This window comes from Bos javanicus, chromosome 1, assembly GCF_032452875.1.
Source record: "Bos javanicus breed banteng chromosome 1, ARS-OSU_banteng_1.0, whole genome shotgun sequence".
Lineage (NCBI taxonomy): Eukaryota > Metazoa > Chordata > Mammalia > Artiodactyla > Bovidae > Bos > Bos javanicus.
The window spans coordinates 25,401,511-25,420,989 of record NC_083868.1 but is presented as its reverse complement, the minus strand read 5'-3'; the positions used below and the strand labels follow the sequence as shown (position 1 = coordinate 25,420,989).

The 19,479-nt window shown below is 36.4% G+C and overlaps 1 protein-coding gene across 8 annotated transcripts in view; it reads right to left on the bottom strand.

Moving 5' to 3' along the window:
- Positions 1 to 13,458: 13,458 nt before the first annotated feature.
- ROBO2 (roundabout guidance receptor 2) overlaps positions 13,459 to 19,479 on the bottom strand; it is a 652,403-nt gene continuing 646,382 nt past the window's right edge. For 7 of the 8 annotated variants that reach the window (XM_061430013.1, XM_061430401.1, XM_061430238.1 and 4 more), the window contains 2 exons: positions 19,073 to 19,273; positions 13,459 to 17,318 (listed from right to left, as the gene is read on the bottom strand). In XM_061430013.1, the coding sequence (XP_061285997.1) occupies positions 17,317 to 17,318; positions 19,073 to 19,273 (203 nt within the window). In that variant the 3' untranslated portion in view covers positions 13,459 to 17,316. The remainder of the gene's footprint in view (positions 17,319 to 19,072; positions 19,274 to 19,479) is intronic. The other variant, XM_061430088.1, reaches the window with a different exon arrangement.

Sequence of the window (19,479 nt, the reverse complement as noted above, 5' to 3'; positions counted from 1 at the left end):
ACCATGTAAAGACACAAGAAGAAGTCACTTGTCTATAAGCCAAGGAGAGCGGCCTCAGAAGAAAGCAAGCCTACCAACACTTTGATCTTGGTTGTCTAGTCTCCAGAACTGTGAGGAGATAAATTTCTGTTTTGTAAGCCACTTAGTCTGTAATACCTTGTTAAGGTAGCCCTTGCAAACTAATACAATGGGTATAGTAAAAAACACAATGACCAATAGTACAATTTGGTGCTACTAACTTGATTTCTGCTGAAGGAATAGCAGTTTCATCCATCTTTACCTTTGCAACATCAACCCCGTGAAAAATAAAATCTTACTATTACTATAAAAATAGTGTTGACTTCATAATCTTTCTGAGAGTGTCTTGAGAGCCCCCAGGGTACTAACTAGAAAGATACTTTGAGAACCAGTTAATTATCCATAATACAACAACAAAAAAAGTGTTAGTCACTTAGACATGTCCAGCTCTTTGCGACCCCATAGACTGTAACCCACCAGGATTCTCTGTCCATTGGATTTTCCAGGCAAGAATACTGGAGTGGTTTGCCATTTTCTTCTCCAGGGGATCTTCCTGACCCAGGGATTGAACCTGCATCTTCTGCATTGCAGACAGATTCTTTACTGTCTAAACCACCAGGGAAGCATGTTTTATTATTATTATTCTTTTCCCATCCCATCTGGGAGCCTAGTAACACCATTTTTTCTAAAATGTTGGATTATTCACCTAAAACTTAAAAGATACCCCTTTCCATTGGTCTTTTTCAGAATCATGATTTCTTACAAAATAATTAACATCACAGGTAATTCTCCTTTGTTTAACCATATCCTTAAGTGAAAAAAGTCATTCTGAGCAAAGCTTTTAACTCCATGCCATTTTTCTCTTGAACAAATTTAATTAGAAACAGTGGGTAGGATTTGGGAAGATTATTCCAAAACTAATTACATTTATTTTGTTGCCAACTCATTCACTGCAACTACTCTGTAACTATTTACCCACTGGCAGCTTGTTAAGTTATATTAAGTCTATATTTTTAAACCATTTCCTTTGGGGAATATTCTGTTTCTTGCATCCAAAAGCATTAACTAATACACAGGGGGTAGTCTACTGAAAAATTTAAAAATAAAACTATTTTTCCTTTTAATTTACTCCTGTCTTTAACATGAACCTTAACATTTTGGATCAACAATTAGGAAAAAATTAACACATATCATATTATCAATGTAAATAAGAAAATGAGAATTGAAATATTAATATGCTTAAAACCTGTTGCCCAATTTGTCCTAGCTTCCACTGAGCAGTCACTGTACTGAGAAATAAAATATTCCCTGCCATATCAGTAAACAAAAAATGTCATCAGCCATCATATGGAAGCTGCCATGATGAAGAGCTTTGAGGGAACTCGGGAAGGAAACAAAGAATGCCCAGCAACTAGCAGTCAACTGTCACAGCCACCCCAATCCTTCACCCGCTGCACCCCCAGAGGCGCACCCCGGGAAGACTCAGGACGAGAAAGTGTTACCAACCAGGGTTCTCAGCCTTCCTTAATCAATAGAAATTGATAAAAGGTCAGACAGGAAACTCAGGCAAGGCTTTGTTGGGGCTCCTACTGCAGCAGAAAAGAGAAAAAACAGTTGAGTTTCCCTTTATTCTAGAGGAGGGGGTCAAGCTGGTTACTTATATCCAGTGAGGGTATGGATGTGTTCAGGAGTCAGGCCAGAGGGGTGGCTTAGGTGGTTTGCTCACCCCTTTGGTAATGTTGAGTGTGGGTACATGCACAGGACCCTGCTTTTGCTCCCAACACACTATTTTTTCTGCTATCCTCTTCAGAAGTGGCAGTTGGGTTTTTGGTCTTTTTGTTTTTGTTTTTTTAAATATAAATGTATTTATTTTAATTGGAGGTTAATTACTTTACAATATTGTATTGGTTTTGCCATACATCAACGTGAATCTGCCACGGGTGTACACATGTTCCCCATCCTGAACCCCCCTCCCACCTCCCTCCTCATACCATCCCTCTGGGTCATCCCAGTGCACCAGCCCTGAGCATCCTGTATCATGCATCGAACCTGGACCGGCAGGTGATTCGTTTCATATATGATATTATACGTTTCAATGCCACTCTCCCAAATCATCCCACCCTCTCCCTCTCCCACGGAGTCCAAAAGACTGTTCTATATATCTGTGTCTCTCGCATACAGGGTTATCGCTACCATCTTTCTAAATTCCATATATATGTGTTAGTATACTGTATTGGTGTTTTTCCTTCTGGCTTACTTCACTCTGTATAATAGGTTTTTGATCTTTTTGTATTGTCCCTAATTTGTCCCAACTGCTCATGTACACAGTTATTTTTAGTCTCTCACAGTTTCTTTGTATAGTTTTTGCTCAAGAAGACATTTGTCCAAGTGCAAGCACTGTAGCAAAGTTTCCCAGGTTCCAGCCTGTCTCAAAAGCACAGTAAGATACTGGCCCCCAGGAGCTGAGGTACCTCTCCAAGGTGTGATTTCAGTGAGCCCAGATCCTCGCATCTTCCCATATGTAGAAAAGGGCTAAACTCCTCAACTTGAGATATCTGGCTTTCTTTTATTAACAGCAATCTTTTGTTCCCACTACCTGGTGTTGTTGCAAAAACTGCTATAGATTCTATTTCAACTACAAATTGGCACTTGCCATCTACCTTTGTACCTCTGCTGCTGCTGCTGCTGCTAAGTCGCTTCAGTCGAGTCTGACTCTGTGCGACCCCATGGACAGCAGCCCACCAGGCTCCTCTGTCCACGGGATTCTCTAGGCAAGAATACTGGAGTGGGTTGCCATTTCCTTCTCCATATCTACCTCTACAAGGGTTAAATCATGTGCTGCTGCAGCTGTTAATGTTCAACATCCCCGAAAGGAGTCAGGGTGGAGAGCAGAAATGAGGCATTCTAAGCTCTGGTAATAACTGGCAGGACAAGGTCTTCAGATATTTGGGCATTTTCAGGAGTCAATTTTATGAGCCCAATTCTTGTATCACCCCATATCTAGACAGATACTAAATCCTTCATGGTGACACTGTTCCTTGTGACTAGAAAAGAGACTAGTAGAAGCCTTCTGGGAAAATATGTGCTTGATTGCATGTATTCCCCCTTCACCAAAAATCACATATACTGATCTTTCCATACTGCCTCTTTCGAGCAGCTCCTCATAGCTGAGATGCTGTCTCCCAGGCTGCAGTCCTCATTTTGCCCCAAAGAGAACTTAACTAGCAACTCTCATGTTGTGCATTTTTAAAAATCTGTATCTGTTTCCCCCACTTGCTCCTTGAAGCGGTTTTCTTAGGATTACCTGAGATGCTGCCTCCCGGGCTTGAAGTCCTAAGGACGTCTGCTGAATAAAACATAACTCTCAACTTTTAGGTTGTGCATTGTTTGGTCAGTAGACAGTATTAAAACCAATTTGTATATCACAATCATCAACATCTGTATAGAGAACCTAAGATTCAGGGGTTTAACTGATGAGTTGCTTATGATGATCCATAAGTTTACTGGGTGACTTCTGGTGGGCTCAATGAATTCCAGTATGTATTCCACAGCATAGCTGAATTTCTTTATTACCTTTCATGCTAGCACATGCAGGAATCATTTTATGTTCAATGACAATTTCTCCCACATAATGCAGCATTCAGGCATTTGCTAAATGCTGAAGACAATGCAAGAATCTTCTCACAGCAAAGTATTGACTCTTCTTGCTCCCTAAGTCTATGTTGCTTAAGTGGATTGACCTCTCCAGGTACAAAATATTGGTCTACTGCCTACACTTTAACACCACCAATAAAATTGCTTTGGATAAGGTAATATTTACTGTGACTTCAATCCTCTGCTTTTATAAAGGGTTTATATTAAAAAATGATCTATTTGAGAAATAGTTCTCTGATTTTTGCAAAGCTGCAATTGAAGATAGTTCTACTTTCTTACCCACCATTTATATATATATTTTAAAAATCTCCTAGTACATTTTTGCTTGCTTGAGATTTTAGCAGAATAAATATGTTTGTCTCTTCAGAGGAATATCATGTTATTTACTTTGACATAAAGAGGTAAAATAAAGTGTTAAGTTTTGCTCCTCTGAAGTGAGTTTAAGCCCCAAACTTGACTACTCAACAGTCATGTGCCTAGTGGTTTCTAAATACATCTTTGCTGCCTTCTATTCTGTTTCCACTACTAATCAGCTTATTTTGCAATATGTTTAGACTTTAATTTCATAAGTAGGTTATTTATTTATTTATTTATTTTTGGAGGAAAAAAAATGAGATTTACCAACAGCTTGGGGGAGGTAATAAGTAGGTTATTTAGTCAAATAAAATGAATGCTTTTACATGGAAAGTCGTAATACTATTTTACTTAATGTGGTAAAATAATTCAGTGGGTTCTAGTATAGTCAAATCACTTTAGGCAGCCTTCTAATTTAGTGTTGTGTCAGACCCCTGGTGGCTCAGATGGTAAAGAATCTGCCTGCAATGCGGGAGACCGGGGTTTGATGTCCAGGTCAGGAAGATCCGCTGGAGAAGGAACTGACAACGCACTCCAGTATTCTTACCTGGAGAATCCCATGGACAGAGGAGCCTGGCGGATCATGGGGTCACAAAGAGTCAGACATGCGACTAAATAACATGATGTAACAGAAACTGACATGATGTGACAGAAACTACAAGTTACAAAAGGGGCATAAGATATGATGTTTCAGCGTCGTACATTTTTAAATAACTCACAATATTTATTTAGAAACCCCCTCTCAAATCTCAGATGGACTGGAAAATAAATCTCTATGTTTTCAAGGGAAAGATAATTTCTAATAGTACTAAATTTAAACATACAAAACTTGAAACCCCTGAGGCCAAGCTATAACTAGAGAAAGAGAGCAAATAAAGGGTTGAGCGGGTATAGTTTATGTCTGGGGAGTTAATCTAGCAAACTCACATTCAAGAGTATGTTGACTGTTTCCTCAAAATCTCGTAGCAACTGAATTTGGTCGGCAGATAGCTCTATTTGCCATTTGTGTGTGTGTGTTCATGAAAGTGTGTGGGTTGTACAAAATTAAAGTTCTTGTGCATTTTAATATTATGGAGTCACTTTAGAAGAGACATTTGCAGGGAATCGGTGATTAATTATATTTTGCCATTTCATAATTATCCATACTTAGTCTTATGCTCTAATTATTTTTCATGTTTCCGAGTTTTTCTGTTGTTGGTCTTTAATAAGAGATAATCAACAACTCATTAGGATCCTGGGGGAAGGCTGAATGGGAGGATGGTAAAGCAGGAGGACCACGATTTGCTTTCAAGTCCATTTTTCCCTACTAAAGTTTTATTGCACATAATTATCTTTGTTTTCATTCATCTATTCTTGCCAGGATATAGTTTGATTTGTTTGTGTTCCTTTTGTGGTTGGTCCTCAGGCAGATTATTGTAGCAGATATTTCAGCATCGCGTATTGTTCTGAATTTTCCCTAATGAAGTTTCTATTTGAGCCCTGGGGTCTGGTTTGGCTCCGCTGCCTTCAATTGCACATGTGTGGAAAGTTGCTCTGCTCCATTTGGGACTGTGTTCCTCATAATTGGTCTCATTCTGTTTCTGCCTGGTATTTCCTGTTGTTGTTTACATGAAACTGCACAACTTTCTAAGTGGGAATATTTCACACTCTGTTATAATTATGGTATTGTTTTAGTTTATAGATTTAGGCTTATATAACATTCTTTATTTGGAAATTTATTACATGCATGGCACATTTAGATATGTAGAATTTAAAGATAAAATTAAATTTTCCCATTTACAAAAGCACAAGTCTCCTTTGGGGGTGAGATGTCCTTACCTCTCCCAAATGGAAAAAGAAGGATGTGCTTTTGCAGAGGGAAAATGAAGCCCTGATTTAACACCTTTGTTTAGGAGGAATAGAGACTCTCCGGGGCATACTTAGCCTGGCATGACCCTTAGAATCTGAGTTAGGCGCCCTTTCATAACCTCACTATAACACTGCATGTACTGATCAGATCTTGGATTCCATCGTTTGGAAATATTGCTTCAATTCACTGCTTCTGTCATGAGACTGCAGTTTCCTGTAGGCCAGAGACTGCATTGTATCTGCTTCCTCTCCTCCAGGTGATCCTCTATCAATTCTTCCCATTTAAGGCCAAACTCTATCCGTTTTTTTTTTTTTTTTAATGTTCATTTTCTCTTTTCTTTTTTTTTTTAAATTTTATTTTTAAACTTTATATAATTGTATTAGTTTTGCCAAATATAAAAATGAATCCGCCACAGGTATACATGTGTTCCCCATCCTAGACCCTCCTCCCTCCTCCCTCCCCACACCATCCCTCTGGGTCGTCCCAGTGCACTAGCCCCAAGCATCCAGTATCGTGCATCGAACCTGGACTGGCATCTCGTTTCTTACATGATATTTTACGTGTTTCAATGTCCTTCTCCCAAATCTTCCCACCCTCTCCCTCTCCCACAGAGTCCATAAGACTGTTCTATACATCAGTGTCTCTTTTGCTGTCTCGTACACAGGGTTATTGTTACCATCTTTCTAAATTCCATATATATGCATTAGTATACTGTATTGGTGTTTTTCCTTCTGGCTTACTTCACTCTGTATAATAGGCTCCAGTTTCATCCACCAATTAGAACTGATTCAAATGTATTCTTTTTAATGGCTGAGTAATACTCCATTGTGTATATGTACCACAGCTTTCTTATCCATTCATCTGCTGATGGACATCTAGGTTGCTTCCATGTCCTGGCTATTATAAACAGTGCTGCGATGAACATTGGGGTACATGTGTCTCTTTCCCTTCTGGTTTCCTCAGTGTGTATGCCCAGCAGTGGGATTGCTGGATCATAAGGCAGTTCTATTTCCAGTTTTTTAAGGAATCTCCACACTGTTCTCCATAGTGGCTGTACTAGTTTGCATTCCCACCAACAGTGTAAGAGGGTTCCCTTTTCTCCACACCCTCTCCAGCATTTATTATTTGTAGACTTTTGGATCGCAGCCATTCTGACTGGTGTGAAATGGTACCTCATAGTGGTCTTGATTTGCATTTCTTTGATAATGAGTGATGTTGAGCATCCTTTCATGTGTTTGTTAGCCATCTGTATGTCTTCTTTGGAGAAATGTCTATTTAGTTCTTTGGCCCATTTTTTGATTGGGTCATTTATTTTTCTGGAGTTGAGCTGTAGGAGTTGCTTGTATATTTTTGAGATTAGTTGTTTGTCAGTTGCTTCATTTGCTATTATTTTCTCCCATTCTGAAGGCTGTCTTTTCACCTTACTAATAGTTTCCTTTGATGTGCAGAAGCTTTTAAGGTTAATTAGGTCCCATTTGTTAATTTTTGCTTTTATTTCCAATATTCTGGGAGGGGGGTCATAGAGGATCCTGCTGTGATGTATGTCAGAGAGTGTTTTGCCTATGTTCTCCTCTAGGAGTTTTATAGTTTCTGGTCTTACGTTGAGATCTTTAATCCATTTTGAGTTTATTTTTGTGTATGGTGTTAGAAAGTGTTCTAGTTTCATTCTTTTACAAGTGGTTGACCAGATTTCCCAGCACCACTTGTTAAAGAGATTGTCTTTAATCCATTGTATATTCTTGCCTCCTTTGTCAAAGATAAGGTGTCCATATGTGTGTGGATTTATCTCTGGGCTTTCTATTTTGTTCCATTGATCTATATTTCTGTCTTTGTGCCAGTACCATACTGTCTTGATAACTGTGGCTTTGTAGTAGAGCCTGAAGTCAGGTAGGTTGATTCCCCAGTTCCATTTTTCTTTCTCAAGATCGCTTTGGCTATTCGAGGTTTTTTGTATTTCCATACAAATTGTGAAATTATTTGTTCTAGCTCTGTGAAGAATACTGTTGGTAGCTTGATAGGGATTGCATTGAATCTATAAATTGCTTTGGGTAGTATACTCATTTTCACTATATTGATTCTTCCAATCCATGAACATGGTATATTTCTCCATCTGTTAGTGTCCTCTTTGATTTCTTTCACCAGTGTTTTATAGATTTCTATATATAGGTCTTTAGTTTCTTTAGGTAGATACATTCCTAAGTATTTTATTCTTTCCGTTGCAATGGTGAATGGAATTGTTTCCTTAATTTCTCTTTCAGTTTTCTCATTATTAGTGTATAGGAATGCAAGGGATTTCTGTGTGTTGATTTTATATCCTGCAACTTTACTGTAGCCTCATTAACCATAGCAACCCTCAGTGCTCTCTCCTATCTGGTAACTCCTGAAATGGATTTCTGCAACATTTGTGGCCTTACATCATTTGCTTAATTTTCTACTTCTATCATAATGTTCATCCCTTCTAATACTTTCAACTAGTTTATAATGAGATAGTATTATTTATCATTGTCAGCCCCCATGACATTGTGCCAAGCACAGTACTGTGTATACATTTATTCATTTTAAAGCATTTGTCCTTCAAACCAGAAAATATCCATTTTTTGATATATATGTACAAATACTATTATATACGATATATAGGATGCATACGATATGTAATTATTGATATGTGTGTACATAAGTATATGTACACACATGTATAATTATAAATGTATATGTAAAAATGAGTGTATATCTACATGAAAAGTGTGAAAGTGTTAGTCATTCAGTCATGTCCAACTCTTTGCAACCCCATTGACTCTAACCCCCAGGCTCCTCTGTCAGTGGGTTTCTCCAGGCAAAATACTGGAGTAGGTGGCCATTCTCTTCTCCAGGGGACCTTCCTGACCCAGGGATAGAACTCAGGTCTCCTGCACTGCAAGCAGTTTCTTTACCATCTGAGCCACCCAGATGATAAAAGGAAGCCCATGTCTACATATAGACAAATAAAATGCATATATATAAACATAAATGCACAAGAGTGTAGGTAATATGTACCTATAAATGATTATATAATTTGTCCAGGGGAAGGAGAAATTATGTAAAGCATTGTTCAGGCTGGGATCCTTGTATTGATGTCTATATTCTTTGTAAGTTTCCTCTTTTCTATACTCCATGAGTGTATTCATCATATCTTAGATTCTACTGAATTGAAAATCGTATATATGTATATATATATAATGAATATGTGTGTATCTCCTAATACATTTATTGGCTACAAAATACATTTTTAAGCATTATAATCCTTTTTATTTGGAATATTATTAAACAGATCCAAAATATCTACAGCTATCATTAAAAGTTTTAATTTTTGTAAAATAGTCAAATAATTTTAATAGGAATGAAATAATATTAGCCATTTAACACATGCTTCTTTTTCATATATTGTGAGTGTGTATTTTACACATTTTAGGTACAGTTGTAGTATACTTTAAATGCCATGAAAATACTAGGAAAAATTAGCATCATCAATATTGATTGAGATGAATTTAACTTTGGAGTATAATTACTTACACAAAAATGCCTGCACATTTATTGAAAATGTTTTAATCTCTTTTCTTAAGCTGTCACTTTCCTCTTGTGCCTTTTCCAAGATGCTTCCATTTCCATTCCAAATGGGAATTTGGAAATTCCATTTCCAATTACCCATAAGCAACTACTCTCAAATCAGCTATGTGGGGGTATTCTAATCTATTGATTGCATTCATCTACTATTACTCAAAATTAATCAAGTACATTTAAATCCCTACTCCCACTATTTCACTTTAATTTTCCTTACAACCTATCTTCTTTCACACTTAATGCCAGTGAAATTTCATGTAATGGTAATCCTCAATTTCTCTTTTGAATTTTTATATTTATCCATTTTCCGACTACATTGAATTTCATCATTACTAACTAGCTGTTTTCCACACTTCAGTGCAACTCAGATCTGTGTTGTCTTATTGACAAATTATAAGCTATCTCTGTAAATCTTGTGTGATCCACTATTATTTTTACCAAAGTTCCAATTGAAGTAGAACCTAGTGAAAAGTGAATAAACTATCCTTTTGTAAAAGTTGGAAGTTAAAGGAAGGGAAGACAGTGAGTGTATTTTCATGCTTTCATTTTAGCCTAATGCTTTGATATACAAAAGAAATATAGAAAATCTAAGGAACTTATTGCAAGCTTACTTGTTGCCTAAGTGCTCAGTATTGATATCAGTTAAGTACTTGAAACTCTATTAAAAATGGGGAGGATACATGCAATTTCTCACTATGTATTTTTTCTTATCTCTACAGCATGAGCTTCCCAGTGGTAGCTGAGCTCATGGCTCAGTAGTAAAGAATTCGCCTGCCAAGGCAGGAGACACGAGTTCAATCCCTGGGTAGTAAGATTCCCTGGAGAAGGAAACGGCAACCCACTCAAGTATTCTTACCTGGGAAATTCCATAGACAGAAAAGCCTGGTGGGTTACAGTTGATGGTATTGCAAAAGAGTCAGATACAACTTAGTGACTAAGCAGCAACCGCAGCATCTTCACAGAATACCTGGGATTCACATCCGTCTTTCTCATGACTTGATATTGACTTTTAAAAACCACAGCAAAGCATGGTATGTATGCCTTGGGGGCCACTAATGTAGAGCCTAGGGATAGAATGAAGTATGAGTTTTCAGGAAAGTACTTCTCAAAGTGAGTTCACATAGTACTAGTCTCACAAGATGCCTTGAACAGATTTGAAAAGGAGTCTAGTAGTAAAGAAATCTGTACATATTCAACTATAGAGTTTTCATTCATCTCTCTTCTTCTTTTTTATTTTATAAATACCTATTAAAATTTCATACACTATTTTGAGGAAAAACTAGAATACTGGATAAAGTGATGGGGCAAAGAAGAGGTTAATGAAGCTAACACAAATTGTATTGCTTAGTAATTTTTTGGAAAGCCTATCTTAGTGCCTCTTTCCCTTTAGTTCAAAAACATTCATCAAAAAGATACTTTTCTAGAGATCAGGGGCAGACTTCACAGGAGATACTAATCTATTTATGCAGGCCAAAGCTATTTCTGTTTTAATTACTCTGAATATTTAATTCTTAGCATAATATATCAATGCTTGCTTGCAAAAGGAAGGAGTAAGGAAACAAGGGCAAAAACACACAAACAAAAAATAACACCCCCCACCAAAAAAAAAAAAAAAAAGAAAACAAACTGGTTTATCAGAAACAAATAATTCATAGTGGTGGTCTATAAAAATATCATCTAAGAAAAAACTGACCAAAAAATGTTGTCTACTATCTAGAAGCTGAATCCACCAAGGCATTTTTTTTAGCGACAAAGAGTACTCTGATCTAAGGGCTGTTACAAGAGCCTACAAATTGGACACTGACCTGAGCCAAAGGTGATTTATTTGAATTATAAAACAAAAGTATTTTTCCTTTATTAATTAAGAACATAATATATATATATATTTCTTGTAGCTTGACAGCTGGAAGGAGAAAATGTGTTAACTAGAAGCTGCAAAGGAATTCACTTTTGTAGTTCTTTATAAATTAAATGCACAGTCATACAAATGTTCTTCACCTGTCACTGGGATTCCTGACAGCTTTGCAACACTTTTGTGTATCAGGTTCCTTTCCCTGGGCCTGGAAAAAACTCCTTCTGAGGGTGAAGGCTAAATTCATTCAGGTTGAAGAGTCCTCGAAATCCTGCCAGTTTCCACTCTGGGCTCCCCAGGTGTTGCAGCAGTAAAGAATCCACTTGCCAATGCAGGAGATGCAAGAGATGCAGGTTCGATCCCTGAGTCGGGAAAATCACCCAGAGTAGGAAATGGCAACCCACTCCCCTATTCTTGCCTGGAAAATTCCATGGACAGAGGAGCCCGGCAGGCTGCAGAAATTAGAGTTGCAAAGAGCTGAGAGCTGGACAGGACAGAGCACACACCCACATCCCCCACCTTGGCCTTGAGCCTGCCAGATCCCACCCTTAGCAAGTATTTGTACTTGCCTTTTCTTTTGAATTCTTGTGACAGTTTTCTATTACTGAAGTTTTATTTCACATCTCTGCTATGAAGTGAAATTTAGCATGAACTCTGCTGATTTCTTCTTCAAAAGATAAAACACATTTTCACAAGTTGAGGGCATTAAATATTATTTGTTTAATCGTGTACCATTGATATACCTTTTCTCTAGCTCATATACAATAATTGAGAGAATAGTGTAATACTTTAATAAATCTTTCTGCTAACTTTTCACTTCTGCCATTTGTAGGAGCTTCCATGGCATACTCAGATTCAACAGAGCAATGATTGTTTTGTAGGTGCCTCAGTGGGTAAAGAACCTGCCTGAAATACAGGAGACCCTGGAGACATGGGTTTGATTCCTGGGTAGGGAAGATCCCCTGGAACAGGGCATGGCAACCCACTCCAATATTCTTGTCTGGAGAATCCCATGGACAGAAGGAGCCTGGCAGGCTATATAGTCCATAGGTCACAAAGAGTCAGATGCAACTGAGCAAAGCACTACCATTTTCATATTGGTAACTGATATATTTTGTCTTTATCCACATATACATTGAAAGTGAAAAGTGAAAGAAAGTGAAGTCACTTAGTCGTGTCCGACTCTTTGTGATCCCGTGGACTGTAGCCTACCAGGGTCCTCTGTCCATCGGATTTTCCAGGCAATAGTACTGGAGTGAGTTGCCATTTTCTTCTTCAGGGGATCTTCCCGACCCAGGGATCGAACCCGGGTCTCCTGCATTGTAGACAGGCGCTTTACTGTCTGAACCACCAGGGAAGTCCACATATACACTGCTATTGATGTAATATTAATTATTTTAATACTATTTATCTTACTGCTAACCTAAATTAAATGGATCTCTGAAATCTATTGTCCACTTACCATGGATATTTTTAATATTTTTAAATGAATTAAAGTTTTCTATTTTTAATTTTCCTATTACTAAGATTATTAAAGAATTCAAGTTCTTTTTATTTTTAGAGAGCATCTGATCCTGTAATTGTACTTAGTGAAAAAGAATGAAGTATTTATGAAGTACAATAGAAGAGAATTTTTCTTTTCTACCCAATCCCTGAGATAACTGTTTGACATCCATCATCTTAAGAAATTTTTCATGAATTATTCTAAAGCAATTAAGAAATGCCCATTTTCTTCCAATTCTCACACTTAATTTAAAAAGTAATTATTTAGTAAAATAACTAAATATTAAAAATAATTTGTTAAGTACTTTTGCAGCCAAAAACTTTATATTGTATCTATCTTAAGGACCTCATGGGTGGGGAAGATCAGATCACTAAGTAGTGCTTGTAGAGTGGGATCTATAATTTCAAACACTTTTAACATTCTTCATCAGTGACTTTTAGTCACTTGCTATACATCAACACCAATTTCTATTAATCACCACCCAATCCATAACCAAATGAGAAAACGAGATTATGCATTTGGTCATAAAATATTAATGTAGAATTCTAAAAGTGACAAAATGGTCTGTTTTTGATTTGTCTACAAATCAAAGCAAGCAAGTCTGTTTTACATAAATGGCTTTTTTACAAATTTGAAATGTGAATATATTTTATTTTTTTTCCCAGTGAGTACACAATACACAATTCTTTGACAATACTATTAACCAATTTTATGCCAATTTCTTTTCTGATCTAACAACATCAAAGGAAACACATTAAGATTTTGGACGCTGTTTTGTGACTTAAACAAACTACAATTAAAAAAAAATCCATCTATAAAACAAAGTATAAAAAGTCTACCCACGGCCACAAAATCCCTTATCTTGCAACACTTTAAAGTCACAATAAATGGTTTTGAAAAGTATGAGATCAGAAAAATTAGTAAATTGAACTTCGTTAAAAAAGTATGGTGTTTCCTTTGAAGTACATATTCAAAGAGAAGCAAAAGAAAAGTTAACTTCACCTCTAAGATAATGTGGAAAGACATGTTGCTTTACACCAATTCTTGTCAAGTAATTCTATAAATACAGTATACAGAAGCAGGTGAACAAATTAGTGAATGTTATGGTTCTGCATATCTTTAATACTGACACACCATCACTTTCCAGTGGAGAAGATAAACCATAGTTTAGAGCTTCTTCGTATTATAAGTTGTCAACGGGCAATTACATAACTTTGTTGAATAGAAATCTGGAGGTGTTCTATTAAACTCATACAAACTTTCAACTCAAAACCCATTGAAAGTATATTTAAATAGAGCAGTAGGCTATGACATAGAACACCATTTAATATTTTGTTACCCCGAGAAAATCAACTTGCGATGTTTTTACTTCCCTTTGATTACAGGTTATTGTAAATGCTGGTCTTCATTTTCCTATATTTGCCATTGAACTGGATTCAAATCCTATGAAGAAATCAGTTGTTTTCATATCCCCGTACTTTAAATTCAGCCTGGGGGAGAATTGGAGAATGGGAAGCACTACTCTGCTTGCCTACACTGAGGAATACATGAATTGGATACTAATTCGGCCGCTGCCCCCAATGCAGACCATGTGTGTTAAGAATGGAGCTATTCTCGTGTAGGGCATGATGACACAGCAGGGTTGCCTGTGAGGGCAAGATGAGATTACATTCTCCTACCTAGACTTCCTTCTGACAGCTTAGGCAGGCCTTTGTTTAGACCTGCACAAGAGTGAGTTCTGTGCACTTCCAGTCATTTAACTGGCTTCCAAATGAAAAAAAAAAAAAACGTCGTAGCTCTCATGACATTCTGACTTACACTTACTGGAAGTTTTTTATGTATAGCAAGGTGACAAAGGCTTTGATTTTTGGTAGTCTTCCTGAATTCAAATGGGTAGCCACAGTATTTTTTCTTGCTTTATATCTACAGGAGGAGAATATTTTGGGTGCAATATTAGCCAATTAATCTAAAACTAGACTGAACGGAGAATGTGATCTATTGTAAAAGAACATTCCAAGGAATCATAAGGCGACATGCTCTAACCAAAACAGTTAATTTTTATGAACTGAAGGTATGATACTATGCCCTGGATTACTCCAGAAGCCACATAAACATACTCTGTTTTGAAATCTTTATTAGCCACATACACCTGCCAGTTACCAGGGGTAAAAGTCTATGTGTAGTATCTGTAATGAATTAAAGTTTCAGGCTAACTTGGGTTATAGAGGAGCATGAAGCATAAAGAAGGAACCGAAAAATGAACAAAAATTTGCATTTAAATAGAAAGAGATGAAGTAGGGGATTGCATAAATAAAAAACTAAATTCTTCACATCCTACAGTTGCATATAGGTATGTATTCATTCTTCACAGAAACGTCTCATCATCCCCAGTCTCTCTGTCTCAGAGAAATCAAACTGCATTAAAATTCAGGCACTGATGGTAGAAAGATAACAAAGGGAATAATAAGTGTGTCTCAGAATTCTTTTTCTCTTCAGTGTAGAAATGAACTACATGGGACCAAGAAGATGTAGGGGGCCCATAAAGAACAGTATGTTCCTCTACTCTTGCCTGCGTTGGTGCAGCCTTAGGGAACAAAAAGGTGGAAACATTTAACTGGTTCCTCCCTTTGCTATAACAGTATGATACACAGTTGGTGACTGAGCTAATAATGCACGGAGTATGAACTGTCGTTCAAACTGGTCCCATATTTTAGAATTGATCTTAACCATCCTAGTGAATATTTTTCAAAGTACCAACTACTGAACATATCATAGGACAAACATGAGAAAGCATAACTAGAAATATAATTTACAATTGTGTAGGTAGCACATGGAAAAATGTCACAAGTGGGAATTTCAGGAAATTTCTCTTCTACTTGACTGATTGACTATACATGTACAGTAGCTAATATACATTTCAAAGTCATCTTCATTTGGATGATACATAACTGATGTTCAGGAACTTCTGGTTCTCAAAGTCGTAAAAACAAATGAGGCAGGACACTGTTATTAATGTCCACTTATGAGGTTTGGTTTTATTTAAAAAGTGTATAAACATGCATTGTTCTTCTTTAAAATTATTCTTTTCGACTTACTCATTCAAAATGGGTCAAAGATTTTTTAGTTGGTAGCCAATTTCTGAGAATGAACCATAAAAGATTTATTCCAATAAATCTACTTACTGTGAACTGAACATACTCTGAACACTGCTTTTTAAGCACTTATAATTTGGCTATACATTTGGTGGCATAAACTTCACTTCTTAATCAAATGAAACACAAAGTTGCAAATAGACTGCATTATTTTTAAAAAGTCATGAATTTAAGTGATGCAGCTCTATCCTCTAGCATGTACTGTACATGTATTAGAAAGATGAAACAAGATATTGCAATAAGAGTTTTTGTATTTGGAAGCAGCCCAAATATGTCCTAATAATAAACTGCCTCTTTAACTATTTGCTAGATATTCTAGAGTTCATTTTGTTTCCTTGGGGAACTTCATATTATATTCTGACTTAATGAGTTGGAGAGATTAGTTATGGTAATTCAGACAATGCTTTTTTAAAAAACTGTAATATAAATACAGCTCTTGTGAAACACACTAATTTCATTTTGCTTGTTGTAATTCTGAGACAGGTCAATTACAATGACAGGTAAAGTTGTTTCTAAACATAACTTTAATTTCCTTTTTTTAAAAAGCAAGTTAAGTACATCATTGCTACCTGTATATTTTAATGCCTATTCAGTTTTAGGAAGGACTTCAGCTTCCTTCTTTTGACCCCTGTTCTTATCAATAGTAAAAGCCACGTAACTGCTTTTCTTTTTTTTTTTATTATTGACTCAGTCCCTGATGTTCAAAGAAGACTTAGCCAACATCACTGTTACTTTGCATCTTCCTATTTCTACACCCCAACTGAAACCCCCCTAACGTCATTGGTTACAACCAGCATTATCCAACCTAGCTTACAGTACAGAAACTCCCTTCACATTCAGTCTTTTTCTTCATGTCACGAGGAGTAGAGATTTGTGCTTATCACCAAATAAAATTGCAGTGCAAAATTTAAACATAAAAGTTACACAATTAAAAGTTAATATATGGCACCACAGCCTATTAATTCACATATAGTACAACAGACCAATAAGAACAGACAATAATATGAACAGAGCTAAAAAGAGTGAGCTTGCATAGCAATGCACAAAAGAAATTATATACAGAGGAAAATCCTTTTCTTCCTGGAGGGCGAGCTTTGTTTTCTTTCTTTTTTATATACTCCTGACAAGAAAGAGTTAAGGTGGGTGGTGTACTTAAGAGAAGAACACAAGTAGAATATCTGTGGGATATGTGTGGCTGTGTCTTTACATTGCATTTACAGTTCTTTTAATAGTACATAAATAAAGAAATTGTTCATTGCACTGTTTAGTGTTATCACTTCCATGAGTTCAGACCTGATGGTCTTTCAGAGCAGCTTTGCATGTCTCCTCTCAGTTACTCTGTGAAGAGATTAAAAAAAACAAAAAAACAAAACAGAAATAAGTTTGCATTTAAATTAAGTATCCTGCATCTTGATCAGCATAACAAAAAGCAAGACAAACAGATAACAGATGAAGATGACATCTTGGATTTTGTTAGGTTGTGAATTTACAAATTTTTGCTTATGGAAAGGGAAAGACAAAGAACGTTGTAAAATTTCGAGACTTAAAATCCAAGTAAATCATTTTTATATTTCGTATGAGGCTATAATTACTCCCATATAATAGTTACAGTAAAATCCAAGTAGTCCTGAATCAAATTAAAATGATAAACACATCTTAATTATAATCAGATTAGTAATAGGTAACAATAATAATTCCCATTAATTAAAATGAAAGAAATTTAGTTTTGAAACTACTTTCAGCTTTCATTATCTTATGGCATTCCCCAGTCTGAGCATCAGAGTAATGTGAGCATAAGAGTAATGCAATGCTTTTGATAAGGGCATAGAGTCAGGAAGGCAGTTTCCTTTCTTTTTGCACAGAACCAGAGAAGGTTGAGAAGATTGGAATTCAGGGCTATTCCTTCAGATAAACTGAATTCAAGGAAGCAGTTGAAAATATAATACTGACACTGGTTAGTGAAATTGGTAACTTTCATGATGCAATGAACACAAAGAATTCAATGCTTTTTACTGTGTGTGACAAACTGTGACATCCTCTCTTTCTCTAGTATTTTATACTTAAAAAGTAGTTTAATTATATTAACTACCGATGCCAGTTCTTTAAAAGAGAAATTTATATGTTACTGAAATCAAAGTACTACAAATGAACTAAAATCAATGATGAACTTTTCAAGGCTGACTTCCTAAATGTACGAAATAAAAACATGAAGAGCGACTAGGGGATGAGGAATTCCCAAGAAGGTTCTTTAAAACTACCAACAAGCCAATATTTCCCTATTGTGCTCAGTTAAACAGGCAAAGAAAACTACAAAAAAAAACTATATTTAATTAACATGTAAGTATTAACATTAATTGCCTAACTTCTATAATTTCTGTACAGAAAAATCCAAGGTTGAGACAGAAGAAATGTTTATTTGACTGATAGAAACAGCAATGGTCTTTATTATAACCAAACCTGCTCAAAATCATAATTCAATTTTTTCTCATTGTAAAGCGAGCTTTCTACAATTTTGAAATTTGTTTACTGTGGCAGTGTTATTGATAAGATTCAGGACATACTTCAAAATATGGTAACTTAGCATACTAAATATCTTAGAGTGAGGGAGTTTGAAAAAATTAGCAGAAGCATAAAGAGCACTCTGACCTCTCCCACCTCACCCTTCCCTGAAGGATGATGATAAAATCTATGTGACAGATACCTGCCCTGTACCAAGAGGAGGGAAGATACTCTTGTCAAAACCTTGTTAAACTAACCCTTAGTAACTTCTTCACCCTTTACTACCCCCAGCCCAAACCTCTTTTTAAATTCTCACACATTTACTGTTTCTTTGTCTAACGGAGCAAAAAGTTGACTGCTCTGGTCCCTTCTTTGAGTCTTCATTCTCTTGTGAAGGCTCCCATGTTCATGTAAAAATTCAATAAAATTTGTATGCTTTTTTTTTTTCCCCTGTTAATCCCTCTCATCAGTTTGGTTTTCAGACCCAGTCAGATATTCTAAGAGGGTCAAGGAAAACATTTTTCTCTCTTACGCTATTGGTCCAGTTTTCTTTCTGAATCACCACAGCCTTTTAAATGCCCTAAGGCACTTACATAATTCACCTGTAAACTGTCCTTGACTACTTGAGCCCATATATCCTATGTCAAGAAGGTCGCTGGCATTGCGTTGGTGGCTTCCCCTCAAAGCATCGGCTTTCCTAGGTCCAGTGGATCCCTTAGAAGAAGCCGTTCCTGACGAGCTGTGACCCCCTGGAGATGGGAAATTGGGCTTGCTGTAGGGCACCAATGTCTCCTCTGAAAAAAAGGGAATGCAATGGGCTTAGGTGAACAGTTACACAGAGGCAAAACAAATTTAGCTTTAAGCTCAAGCTAGGCTTTTTTATCATTTCACTCTTTAGTAAAATCAAGAAGAATTTAACAAGACCCAGATATTAAAGGAATTTCTATGTGCAGGCAATATTTCCTACAACAGGAACTGAGGCAGGATTAAATTAAAAGAG